This window comes from Acomys russatus, chromosome 18 (assembly GCF_903995435.1).
Source record: "Acomys russatus chromosome 18, mAcoRus1.1, whole genome shotgun sequence".
NCBI lineage: Eukaryota > Metazoa > Chordata > Mammalia > Rodentia > Muridae > Acomys > Acomys russatus.
In genome coordinates this window covers 62,571,865-62,585,281 of record NC_067154.1, presented here as the reverse complement: position 1 = coordinate 62,585,281, position 13,417 = coordinate 62,571,865, and the positions used below count along the sequence as shown (strand labels likewise).

The 13,417-nt window shown below is 49.5% G+C and overlaps 1 protein-coding gene across 1 annotated transcript in view; it reads left to right on the top strand.

Moving 5' to 3' along the window:
- Positions 1–13,417, top strand: part of Tmtc4 (transmembrane O-mannosyltransferase targeting cadherins 4) — a 58,069-nt gene continuing 44,652 nt past the window's right edge. Inside the window, exons 1-4 of the mRNA XM_051161005.1 lie at positions 1–100; positions 4,876–5,088; positions 9,243–9,358; positions 10,325–10,541. Coding sequence (XP_051016962.1) covers positions 4,930–5,088; positions 9,243–9,358; positions 10,325–10,541 — 492 coding nt within the window. The 5' untranslated portion in view covers positions 1–100; positions 4,876–4,929. The remainder of the gene's footprint in view (positions 101–4,875; positions 5,089–9,242; positions 9,359–10,324; positions 10,542–13,417) is intronic.

The following is a 13,417-nucleotide window of genomic DNA, read 5'->3' as shown; positions in this document are numbered from 1 at the left end:
CGGGGCGGCGGCCCCTCCCCTGGCGGCGGCGGGCTCCCGGAGCCACCGGAGTTTTAAGCACGCGGGAGGGAGATGCGATCGCGGCTCGGGCTCTTTGCAGGTAACGCGCGGGGCGGCCTGCCGTGGGCCGAGCGCAGCCGCGGGGCGCTCGGAGTTGGGCGCGGTGCGGGCGCCGGCTCCCGGGCTCTCCGCTGAGCCGCCAACCCAGCGCGGGGGGCCTGGGGGCGGCGCCCGAGCCCCGCACCTCTGCTGGAGGAGTTAGCTCTGGGACCCGAGCTGCCTCCGGGAGACGCGGGCCCCCGGCGGTTTGCGCCCTGGTGGAAGCCGCGCCCCGGACAAAGAGCGCGCGGTCAGGGGTGCGCGCCCCGGGCTCAGGCTCCTGCACTGCCCTGACGCAGCCGAGGTCGCTGCGCCAGCCCCGGTGCCTGCCGCCGCCTGACCCAGCCGTGCAACAAGCCCGGGAGCGTGTGCCCAGCGCTGCAGCCACCTGGCCGCGGGGTCCCGGCGCCTGGTCGCCAGCTGGCCAAGGCACTGGCGGCGGCTGGACACAGCCGGGTAGCTTGGCCGCCCGCCCAGGGTTACGCGGCCAACCACCCGGCAGCGCCAGAAGTGCCAGCTACTTTATGCTCCTGTGTGGAGCAGAACCGGTACCAATGGCCTGGGAGCCATAAGCCACCGACCTGCCAGGAGTTGGGGGAAAACCGAGCAGGTCATGCAGAGACCTCCTCACCTCCTGCAAACTCTACGGGGAGTCTGGGTTGTTGATGTTGTGACTGGGGGGCTGTTTGTGCTCTCTTTCTTTTTTTAAGTACACACAAAAGAGAGGCGGAGTCAGAGGGAAGATCTAGTCACTGAGTCATCCACACTTTGCTCTCTCCCCCGGGAACAGATGGATGGGGGAAATTAACTTTAGAAACAATTTATAATAAAGATTGACTGGGGCCCCCGTATTGTCCCCTGTACCTGCATTCCTAGGGGCAAAGTGGGGGGCGGTGCTGGCCTGCCTAGCAAAGTGGAAACTTTCTGAGGCAGGAATTCTGAGTGGTAAACCTCCAAAGGACAGCCACTGGGACTATCGATCTTGAATTGGGAAGGTGGATCACCACAGGATGCACCTTACTCTGCCTTTGGCTCAACACTACAGAGCATGCCGGGCTCTTCGGCCTCGGGCACTGTGTCTGCTAGCTCTCCCTGCATCTACCAGAGTACTGGTCAGAAACCACCACATTTTTAGCCTGATTTCCAGAGGCAAGGTCATGTTTTGCCCTGGAGAGTAGCTGGCCCTGGATGCGTCGCCCTTAACGTAGAGGACACGAGCCTCTCCTCCACGCCTGTGGAAGAGCCTCCATTAGGTGGCTACTGCTGTTTGACCAGGGTGAATCATCTAGGTTGGGTATTGCTCTGCTGCACTGCAGCCTGGGGCTGGTGTCCACTGGCATTGCAGGTCCGTGGTTCACAGCCCAGCGCCGTTTAGCCTTTGAGGAGACGCTGTTTGAGATCTTTTTGACCTTTTGATGGATGGATGGATTTGTTTTAACCTCCTGGAAATTAAGGCTTAATAGCGGGGGGGGGGGGGGGGAGTTTTAGAATTGGGGATACAGGAACTGGTGGCTGCCCCTTCCTGAGCTACATTGTTTCCCAAGGGTCAGTTCCTGCATCCGGAGGGTAAGGTACCACTTTGCGACAGGTTTGTTCCACATTGGACCACTCTGAGGAGCCCCGGAGTCCAGTGGCCACCAGAACACCAGCTTTGTTATTGTCACTCTTTTCAGCCATAGATTCTGTGTAGATGGGTCACTGCTGGAAGGGAGGCAGGCACAGGGAGCGTCCTCAGCTGTGGCTGAAGAGGCGGGGCATCACGTGTGACAAGACCAATAAGGCGTGTTGTTTAGTGAAAACATTAAGTGCCCTTTCCTATGCTGTGACATGGATGTAAAGGTCTTGGCCACCTCCCGGGGGCCATGGTTTCGCTTACCCATGCACTAAGCCTTATTGCAGAGCAAAGGTCAGTTCCTGTTAGCAGGAGAGTTGGGATCAGGGTCATTGTGCGGTATGGACAGTGTGCAAAGGTGCCTCACCAGGGAAGCCATATGCTGTAGATCTGCCTGGAAGAAGGGTTTCACTCTTTCTTGGGTACATCCTGTCACCTGATGGGCTTTGCTGGTTGTTAAGATGGCAGCGTGGACTAATATTAAGACAAGGGGTCAGGGACTAGGAACTGATCAAAAACAACATGCAGACTAACTGCTCACATCGCCTCACTCAGTCCTTACCACAGCCCGAGGAACACAGCGGCGCCTCACTCTACGGCTGAGGAAACCGACCCTTAGGGAAGCGGCGTAGCTCAGGGAAGGGCAGCTCCGTGTTCCTTTATCCCCCGACCTCTGCTGCCGCTGCTGGAGTGGACCCCGAGAACTGCACATAGGCTCTCCTAACATATTCTAACTTTTTGTGGGTTTGCTGATGAAAGGCGTATTCTGAGCTGCTCTGCTATGTATGTGAACACAAGTCTATTAAGCAAATGGGAGCGGTTGAGTATTTCCACTGCAGCAAACGCTTGGGCTAAGTGGCGATCCCTGAGAGCAGAAACGGTGAGAGCCGATGATGAGGATTGAGGATTAGGGAGGAGGACAGAATGCCTGCACTGTAGGTCCTATGGTTTTTGGTCACCACAGGGCAAGAGGAGAGATCGATTTGCCATGAACTCATCAATTCAGTTGACTTCCCAAAAGAAGGGGCCTGGTCCATCATGGTACCCCAGATGTTGGGTGTCCACAGTTCACCCTACATGTGTGTGGGCTGTTGCTTGAATACCAAAATGATTGGCGTGGGCCGTGAACATGGATAGTCAGGAAAGGCACAGCAGCTGATTTAGGGACACAGATTGTTCACCAGTCAGTAATCACATGGCCGTTTGAACTTCCTAACAAACTGATTTCCTATTCAAATGTTTAGGGCTCAACCCAAGAGTATCAGAACCAGTTATATGATCTTTTGTAGCTTCCACATAGTCTGTTACACGTTTAAAATTGGTATAAACCATTCGTGTTCCTGCACAGCGATTTTTCTAAATCAAAGAACATTTTATTCCTTCCATTTTTAAGCTCATGGTGTCTTCCTAAGTTTGTTGTTTGTTTTATATTTTGAAGTAGTGGAAGTAATTTCTTTAGCTAGAATGTGAAACAGCACTCAGGGGTCTTCGTGGTGACCTGACTGCAGTTAGGATTTAAAGAGTGGTTTGCCTTGTTCAGTGGAAAGAAAAGAGAGCTGCAGAAAGTAGGTGGACCATTCCCCCAGTGCCCGCTAAGAGCAAAGCCTTACATCAGGCAGCAATGCTCAGGGAAGACCAGAGGGAAAGTTGCAGGCTTTTGTGTCTGGATGGTAAATGGGACTGTGCTTCTGAGGGGGAGCAGCACTGCCATTGAAAGGTGTTCCCTGCTGCCCGTCTGTCTGCCTAAGACTGTAAACACAAAGCAAAATCTGTGACCTCAGACTCCTGTTTGGTTGACCCTCTTGCCAATCTGTGTATTTGCTTGGAGATCTGGAACAAATGCAACCAAGCCGCGTCCCAGTCAAGGGGCTGGGAGTCTGCACTCATTAGCATGGACGAAGGAAGGAGGTTGTCTTAGTGGGGGAGGACTAGAGCCTCTATACCAGAAAGCCAGTCCTAAAGGAGCTATTCCAAAGCTTGTTTGCCCTCATGGGAAAATATAATGGTAGCTAGCCTTCACTAAATACCCGTTAAAACACCCAGGACTCAGAAAATGTCTCTGTCCCATTGGCCTGCAGGCAAGCTGCAGGAGCATTCTCTTGATTAGTGATGAATGTGGAAGGGCTCTGGCCACCGGGCGGTGCTACCCCTGGGCAGGCGAGATGAGCCTGGGCTGCATAAGAAAAAGCAGGCTGAGCAAGCCAGTGAGCAGCATTCCTCTGCAACAAAGGTGCCTGCTTTGAGTTCCTACCACAGCTTCCCTTAGTGATGGGCAATGAAAGCTCTAGGGCAGGCGGTGTCGGGCAGGCGGTGTCCTTGGAATAGCTTCTAAGAATTCAGCTAACTCTCCAAACACAAGACTGGACCCCAGCAACCTGTGCAGAAGAAAGGCACTTGTGGAGGGTGTGGCGGGACTTGAGGCGGATAGCTGATTTGCAGATAGCTGTATGTTTGAGCCTTGGAATTGGCCCAGGCTCTTGTGCCACTCCCAGCCAGAAAGGGCTTCTTTGACAGGAAACAGAGAGACTCACACTGCAGTGAAACCACTTTGAAGGTTCTGAGTAAGCTTGTATTCCTAACTTGACTCTTCCCGGTGCTGATAGTCAGGTCTTCGTGCACAGTTGTCTCCCCACGTTGGGACAGCGCAGTTCCTTCTGGGACCTTCCACAGAAGTCAGTTCCTCCATCTCTCTGTAAACCCCAGCCCAGTCAGTCATCGTCGTGTGCACTTGAGTCTTTCACACATAGACTGTAAGGTGTGTCAGGGTAACAGTTGTGTTTCACACAGTGCACTGGGTAACTAACTCCGCATCCCCCAGTGTGCCAACAGAGAACACTTCCTCACTTTCAGAAGCCTTGTAAACTGGCTCTGAGAATTAAAGAATGACTTGCTTTATGGGCTTAGAGGACACGATTTCCTAAAGGAAACATCAGAAGCCCGGTGCTTCTGATTTCATTGGCCATGCTGGGTCTGGAAGTCTTCCCGAGTCCCAGGTCACTTCTCTGCCCACTAGAGTTTGAAAACCACAGCTTAACACGTCTAATGGTTGCACTCTATAAAATCATAGCATACTTAACCAATCTAGCTCTCGCTTGCTGGCAGTAATGAGTGTCCGCTGCAGAAATGTGCTTAGGCATGCTCACCTGATGTTTTTTCCCTTGCAGGTCTCTAACCAGCATAATGCTGGAGCAGGAGGCCACCAGCCTGCAGCTTTCAAGATGGCCGAGCTGGATGCTGACTTGGATCACGTCATCCCAACTGTCCTTCCCCCTTTCTGGGCTAAGTTAGTCGTGGGACTTGTTTCTCTTCTGTGTTTTGCAAGGAGCTATGATGGAGACTTTGTCTTTGATGACTCCGAAGCTATTGTTAACAATAAGGTTTGTGTCTCGATCTTTCAGGAAATGTAAACGTGCCAGTTTTCCTTGTCTCAGTCGCCGTCCACGTCGTCGTTAGTTCTCTGTTAAGTCGGGTTGACTCTCGGTCTGGGTCTCACGAGCTGTAGATTGCCCATTTCATTTTATGTATGATCTCCTAAATCCATTGCCTCACGTCGTCAGCCCCTGCTTGTGCTCAGGAGACCCCGTCTACATGTGATCAGAGAGGCCATTCTGCTAAGATTACAAGTCCGGGGTGTTGCAGGGCATCAAAGGTTGAGGACCTCAGGTTTTGTGGAATGTTCCAGAACTATGAGAGGAAAGAAAGACTCGCCCCATTGGCTCTAGTGCTGGATGGGTAAAACTGTTCACTGAAAGGTCTGTGATCTGCAGCAGGCAGCAGCTGGCTATGCCGGTGCGCTCTGCTGTGTGAGGGCAGTGCGCTGGCAGCTGCCGGGAGAAAGCAATGTGCTGCCAAGGGATACAGTGTTCCTGCTCACTTCATGGTCGGAGACTCAATCTGCTGACCTTGCAAACTCCTAGTCAATCTTGTTTACCAGTTGCAGCTTTATGAGGCCAGGAAAATAGTCTTTTTTTTTTTTTTTAATTGTAAAAAGGGAAGGAAAAGATTCAAATAAGCCAAAAGACAGTGAGAGTAAGAGAGAAAGAAACAGCAGAACCAGTGCTCAGAGGTGACATGAGGTGCACCCCCTTTGATAACTTTTTACTCAGCACACAGGTTTGTTGCTTACCCATGACCAGAGCTTGACAGAATACACCTGTCTGGGGCGTGTCATTGAAGGAGCTTCTGCAGCAGCGTTGTTGCCTGCTCATAAGAAATGAAGGGCCGGGGCATCTGCCACCAAGCCTTGTGACTCGAGTTCAGTCCCCAGTACCCACACTGTGGAAGGAGAACATAGAGTCCCCACAAGTCGTCCTCTGACCTACACACACACACACACACACACACACACACGTCACCAATGAGGAGAAATCCTATTACAGAGAAAATGTCAAAGAAAACTCTACACGGCAAGACTGTGTGTTACGAAGTTAGAGAAAGCAGGGCTTGACTTGCAGGTGCTTTGTTTGTAGCATGATATTGTAACTAACGCTTTTTGAGTCGGGGTCTCATTGTGTTGCTCTGAGCAGACTAGAACTTGCTGTGCAGGCCAGACTGGCTGCAGACTCACAGGGATCCCCTGAGTGCTGGGCTTAAAGGCGTGTACCACCATGCCAAGATCTGTTGATGGTCGCTTTTAGCTCGTGATTCCACTTGTGACTTCCTTGCCTTGTGTCCACCTGCCACCCATAGTGGGTGACTTCTTTGCAGTTCCTCCTTGACCGTGCTTCTTAAAAGGAGCAAGTTGCCCTGGACAGCTGTGCCACTGATGACCTGCTAGCCACAGACTAGCTTTCCCAATAAAGAGTCACCTTTACTTGTTAAGTTCTGCTATTCACTGTGGTTTTCCTCAGCCTCCGCTTAGGTATGTGAGGGGTTAATTCAGATCCTGTGTTGGAGAATTTCCATTGAGCTGGGAAGGTAGGGAAGCCTGGGTTCTGCTGTGTGGAGGGCTGGTACTTGCTGTAGCTCTCCTTCCATGTGAGAGGAAGGGGACAGGCATCTTGGACCTTGGAGCAATGTTTCCTGGGATGCCCTCACTGCCCCTTGCAGTAACTCCACAGCCTGGCTCTTCTCCTTCCCTGTGAATAGAGCTCTCAGCTCCACTCCCGAGGCTGCTGCATCTTCATGATATGAGCAGGTGGTTTCTGGGTCTGAGGTGGTGGGTACTGTTTGCTAAGTGCTTCCTTATGCTGAGTTGCTTGTTTGTTTGTTTTTGTTTTTTTCCCTCCATAAGATGATCTCTGAGTCAGTGGTATTAGGAGGAACTTCAGATACAATCTAGCATTCCTATAAATCATGAAAGAAAGAAAAAAAAAAAACAACCTTTCTCTTACACACTCTGCTTCATGTGAGCTGTGCTGAATTAAATATTTAGAGCTTCTTTGGTGTTCATTTTCTGTTCAGAGGGAGGATACAGTGCTACTCCCGAGCAGGCACTTTCGTGGCAGAACACAAAGGCCTCAGCTTCCACTGTTGTCCCTCAGTTAACAGATGGATCCTGTGATGGTTGTAAAACATCCAGCTGGCTCCTTGGATGGTTGATCTAGATCTTTAAGGCCCTGAAGCTGGTTAGCAGTGAAAGTTGCAGTAAGAATCAAGTGATAACTTTGCTTCCGCTCCTCCTCTTGAGGCCTTGCAGCAGCAAGTACTAAAGACCAGACTGCTGCTGCAGCGTGGAAATTTGTTCTTTTGAAATCATCAGCCATTTAACCACCTCTTGTTTAGGGAACGGCTTTTGAAAAAGTGTATGTGTTTGTGTGTGTGCGTGTATGTGTGTGTGTGTTCATGCAGCACGTGTGCACATGCCTGTATGCAGGTGCCTGAGGTGAGGGCAGGAAAGGCCTTTGAATCATCTGGGGCCGCAATTGCAAATGCTTGCAAGCCCTCGTTGAGATCAGTTTGTCTTCTTAATGCTCGTAGCCATTTCTTCAGTGCTTGAGCCCTGTGCCCAAAAGACCATTCTTAGGAAGCTGAGAACAGTGTAGTTTTTCCTGGTAGGTACAGCCATTTGCTGGGGTCAGGAGCTAATGAGGGTTAGAAGGAGTTGTGCGCTCCAGCGTGGGTGTTGGCACCTGAACCCAGCTCCCCTGAGAGGGAGGGTCATGCTGTAGCCTCGGACCCATCTCTCCAGCCCTCGCAATTAATCCTTCCAGCACCTTCCTTTCATACTGTAAATGTAAACGGGACATGCATTTAGTCATGCTTGCTATGCTATAAGGTTAAATTTTCCTCAGCAGAAAGAGAGTGTTATTTAATATTTAGTAATTTTATATTTTAAAATGGTACGGAAAGTCCCCCCCCACCCCCCAGTTTTACAATCTGCTTAACTCATGCTCAAAAGTGGGCCCTTTAAACTGATATTCTTTTCATACCTTATCTTATTTAACTGGCTATGAAAGGCTAGTGTTGACCTTATGTAGCCATGTGGTCAGTCCATTCGGCACTGTGTTTTTGTTTTTTCGACAGGGTTTCACTGTGTAACCTTGGCTGTTCTAGAACTCACTCTGTAGACCAGGTTAGTCTCGAACTCATAGAGTTCCACCTGCCTCTGCCTCCCAAGTACTGGGATTGAAGGCGTGTGCTGCCACCACCACCCTGTCCTCATTCAGTGGAGTAGGGCACCATTCTGTTTCAGGTGATTTTTTTTCCTTCCCGGTCCCAAGCTCCCAGAATAATGACTCATGGGACTCAAGATGTATTTACAGATACCTAGGCCATACAGCAAGGCTCTTCCCTGACCAGCTCATAACATAAACGAACTCATTCTACAAATCTTCCTTCTGCCATGTGGCTGGCTACCTGAGCTCAGGCACCACACATCCGTCCGTCTTCCTCACATCTTACCAGCTAAATCTCACGCACCTGGCTCTTTCCCAGAATCCCCTGTGCCTGCCAATGGCTCACCTGTTTCCTGCCTCAGCCACAGGCCATAGGTTTGTTTTTTAATTGGCCGGTGTTGCCTCCATACAGTACAGGAGAGATTCCTTCTCCACCTCAGCTCATGTGGCCCAGGTCCAGTCTAACGATAGAGAAGCTTAAGCCGTAGCTGTGAGTAACCAGTGTCTCATGGGCCAACGGGACGGACAGATATGCGATGCCCCAGAGCCCGCGGAGATGGATTAAGATCCACTCAGGATGTTAGAAGGTTGCCGATGACCGTCTGGGGGCAGACTTGCCTGTGCCAGCCTCTGCGGAGGGAACTAATGAACGATGGGGCAGGAACATGGAGTCAGACAGACGGATGCCCTGAGGCCCAACCTTAGGATATCAGCTTTGACCTAGCAAAGGTGGGAATCTATTGAAAGGCTGTACACTAGCTGGATAGGAAGAGCGATGTGCACTGCGAAGTACTTTGTGTATAGAATGTGAGGATACAGTGGTCCTTCTAGGGAGCCTGGCCATATCCAAGATGATGGGGTTGGGTGCAAGACTAACAGGAAGGATGAAGGGGGTAGAGTTGACAGCTTTGGGGGAGCTGGACTAGGGGAGGGTCATGATTTCTCCTCCAGAATGTCTCACTGTGTTCCTGCAGGACCTCCAATCAGACACACCCCTGGGCGACCTGTGGCATCATGACTTCTGGGGCAGCAGACTGAGCAGCAACAGCAGCCACAAGTCCTACCGGCCGCTCACTGTCCTGACTTTCAGGTAAGATGTAACAGGAAGAACAAGAGCATCTGTCGTTTGATGCTTCCATGTGACAGCATCTGTGGGAGCGGGGGTGGTCCAGTCATTAGTTCTTAGGTAGGCGGAGTACATGCGTATTCTAAGATTTCTGGGCTCATTTCAGGTCTGAGGAAGTGGGCCACAGGAAGGCTGAGAGGATGCAGGAAGTGGGCCACAGGAAGGCTGAGGGGATGCAGGAAGTGGGCCACAGGAAGGCTGAGGGGATGCACCTGAGGACTCTCCATTTCAGTTGCAGAAACGAGAACTAGAGTTACTCAGAGGTTAGCCTGGACCCTGTGCAAGGATGATGCTCGCTCCAGCAAAGCATCTGCCTCGCTGGCTCTCAGAGAGCCCAACCTTCAGCAAAGCACCAAGGGAGCATACAACACACACCACGGCAATACAGGCATCCTATAAAACTCTGTGTGTTTGTTTCCGTGGCAAAGTTAAGCTCTGAATCATCCTACTGTTCCCAAGTCAATATGTAACAAAAAAGAAGTTTAAAGATGACTTCTCTGGCCCCCGTTAACCAGAGCTCCCAGTCAGTCATGTGAAAGAGTTCATATACCTATTTCTGCGATGCATTTAAATGTATTTAAACAGCTCTTGCAAAGAAACATTTAAAAACAGAACCACCAGCAGTTGAAACACAAGCAAAAGGAAGAACCGAACTAACCGCAGGAGGGTGTCCTGTGGGAGAAGGCTGGGGGTACATAGTGTGAAAGTGCTTTTGTGTGTGTGTGCAGATGTGTGGGCTCCCTGGCTAACTTAAATCCAGGCCCCTGGTGGCATAGCCTTCCCCTGTGACGCGGCCATTTCCGTCCACTCTCCTCGATGGCAGATTGTGTTCATTTTCTTCAGGTTTCTTGGCTGGGCGGGCATTATTACCTTTGTGCAGTTTTTCATGTGCTTTATGCGTCCACCGTGAGCAACCCCCACCTGTTTCAGGATCAACTACTACCTGTCTGGAGGCTTCCACCCCGTGGGTTTCCATGTGGTCAACATCCTCCTGCACAGTGGCGTCTCCATCCTCATGGTGGATGTCTTCTCAGTGCTGTTTGGTGGTCTGCAGTACACCAGTAAAGGCCGGAGGGTGCACTTGGCCCCCAGAGCGTCCCTGCTGGCGGCACTGCTGTTTGCTGTCCATCCAGTGCACACTGAGTGTGTAAGTATCACCCCCCCCCTTCGTGTGACAGTCTGCATTTGTGTAAGAGCTAAGACATTTTATGTGTCACCCGGTTTTCTGAAATGGGCTCTTCTTGCGCTACCTGTGTTTGCAGAGCTCTAGGTTACCAACTGCACTGTCTTCAGGACGTATGTAACACTCTCCTTGTCGGGCACTTGAAACAGTGGGTCCCAGGTCAAAGACATGTCTTTATGGAAATGTAATAGCTACCATGCTGGGAGACTTTCTCCTCAGAGTGTGCTGGGATCTCCAGTGGCACTGTCTGTTTAGCCTGGCAATAACACCAGCTTCAAGGCTGTTGTGTGACTCTGGAGCCTTCCTCAGTGCAGAGACTGGGGTATTTTTATTTATCTTATTCATTTTTGGTGGGAGACAGGATTTTACTATGTAGGCCGTGGTTGGCATAGAACTCCCTATATAGACTGTCCCAGACTCTAAGTCACAGAGATCCACCTGCCTCTGCCTCCCGAGTTCTAGAATTAAAAGCAAGCACACCTGGCCCAGGGCACTTTTTCTGCAATAGCTAACTTTGTGGTTTACAAAAAAGGTTCTCAATTAGCATAAAAGCACTATGACGTCACGTGCTCCGGTACTACTTTACAGGCAGTAAGTATCCCAAGAGGATGAAGAAAAGTGAGGGCAGGATATAGTAAAACCCCAAGGTTCCATGGTCCATCTTCCTCCTCGCCCTTTGGATAGCTTCCCCGTAACAGACTTGCCCAGGTCTTGCCCTGTGGCCATGCCTCTGCCTAGGGCACAAAGAAGAGTGTACTCTAGACACAGACTGAGATTTAAGGGCGTTTTTCAGGTTGTCAGGAACCCCCTATATGCATACCTGAACCTTGCGAAGTATGAGGTAGCATGTTGCTGGAGTAAGAGCTTAATTCAGTTATCCTGGAACTACAAAGTGCCTGGAGTAGAACGCTCTGTATGCTTTCTCTCACAGTGGACTTTGAACTTTAGCAGACATTTAAATACCCACATTTAACTGATTGTCCTGCTGAGGGTCTTAATCAATCCTAAAATGTTAAGCAGAATTTTTGTTTTTGGAATCTGATTTCTCATGTCTGTTCTTTGGTACCAAGAAAACCATGGAATTTATTTACTTACTTTACATGCCAGTAGGAAGTTCCCCTCTGTCTTCTCCTAGTCTCTCATTCTCCCCTCCCCCCATGTCCCTTCCCTTTCTTAGAGAAGGGGAGACCTCTGACTCCGTTGCCAGCCTTTGGATCCCTTTCCTCTAACTGGGCAGCCTTTTCTAGCCTCAGTAGAAGATTCGCCCAGTTCTACTCGCTATGCCAAGTAGATACAATGGAATTTTCACGTTGCCTTCTGTATCTTTTGTGAAAGGCTATGGGCTGATGGTATAAGAGTCCACTTAAAACCCTTTAACTCTCATTTGTGCACAACTGTGACCAAATTACAGTTAGTTTCAGCTTCACTTCTCCTGTCTAAGTGTGGTTGCACCTCAGATACAGTGTTGCACCTCAGAGAGTATCCCACCTATATATAGTGTTCTACGGCAGATAGTGTCCCGCCTATATACAGTGTTGCATCTCAGATACAGTGTTGCACCTCAGATAGTGTCCCGCCTATATACAGTGTCGCACCTCACATAGTGTTGCCCCTCAGATACAGCGTTACACCTCAGATACAGCAGTACACCTCAGATACAGTGTTACACCTCAGATACAGTGTTACACCTCAGATACAGCGGTACACCTCAGATACAGCGTTACACCTCAGATACAGCAGTACACCTCAGATACAGTGTTGCATCTCAGATACAGTGTCGCATCTCAAAACAGTGTTGTATCTGACACAAGTGGGACTTTCTGGGAAAACCCTGGTTGAACTGACTATTGGACATAATTGTAAACCAAAATAAAATATTTGAATGATTAGCTAAAGATTTCCCCAAATTCTGATTTTAAGTGTAAAAGTTTTTTTATAAAAATATTTCAAAGCCTGGGTATGCTTCAAGTGTGTGCATATACAAAGACAGACAGACACACGTGTGTGACACGCGCACACACACAGTGGGGCAGGGCTACTTGCAGAGAAAGGCAATATTTGAAAATTCTCTTCATCTCTGCCATTCTATGATAGCCATTTAAATAAGGAAATAAGGAATAATTAAAAATTAGCATTCACAGACATACTTTGTATGTTTACCTTTCATTATGTTGACACACTAGCCAATTTCCTCTTATCTGCTTTTTCCTGTTATCTCCCACTCTACATTTTTAACGCCAGCTTTAAACCTGGAGCTTATCTTCAGGTGGCAGGGGAATGCCACACAGGTGTCCTGCCAGGCTGGGGACACAGTCAGTTCTCTGCTGTGCTCTGGCCATGGCAGTCCCACTCTGCATGTGGCTCCCTGGGGCAGGAGGACAGTGCAGATCGCAGTAAGTGTGTCTGTGTTGGCATTAAGAGGATGGAGCAGCCGTGTGAGCCCTACCAGGCGTTAATGACATGCAGCTCTTGGTCATTAATATTAATGTGTTTTGTGCCTTCTTACACTCTCACACCCAGTGTTAATACGGAAGATATTTTTGCCTAGTATTAAAAAAAGGCACTTAATGGTTTCTTTATTATATATTTTATATATATTATATAAATAAAGAAATATATAATACATATTTTTCTTTATTATTATTTCTTTATTATTATTCTTTATTATTGAGGTTTTAGTTTTATTTGTTGTTTGTTTGTTTACTGGAGACAGGGTGTTATGTAGGCTGGCCTTGAATCCCTGATCTTCCTGCCTCAGTGTCCAAAGTGCTATGACTATAAAGATGTGCCACCAGAACTAACTTAGCACTGAACATGTCCTAGCCCCTGACGAATTGGTC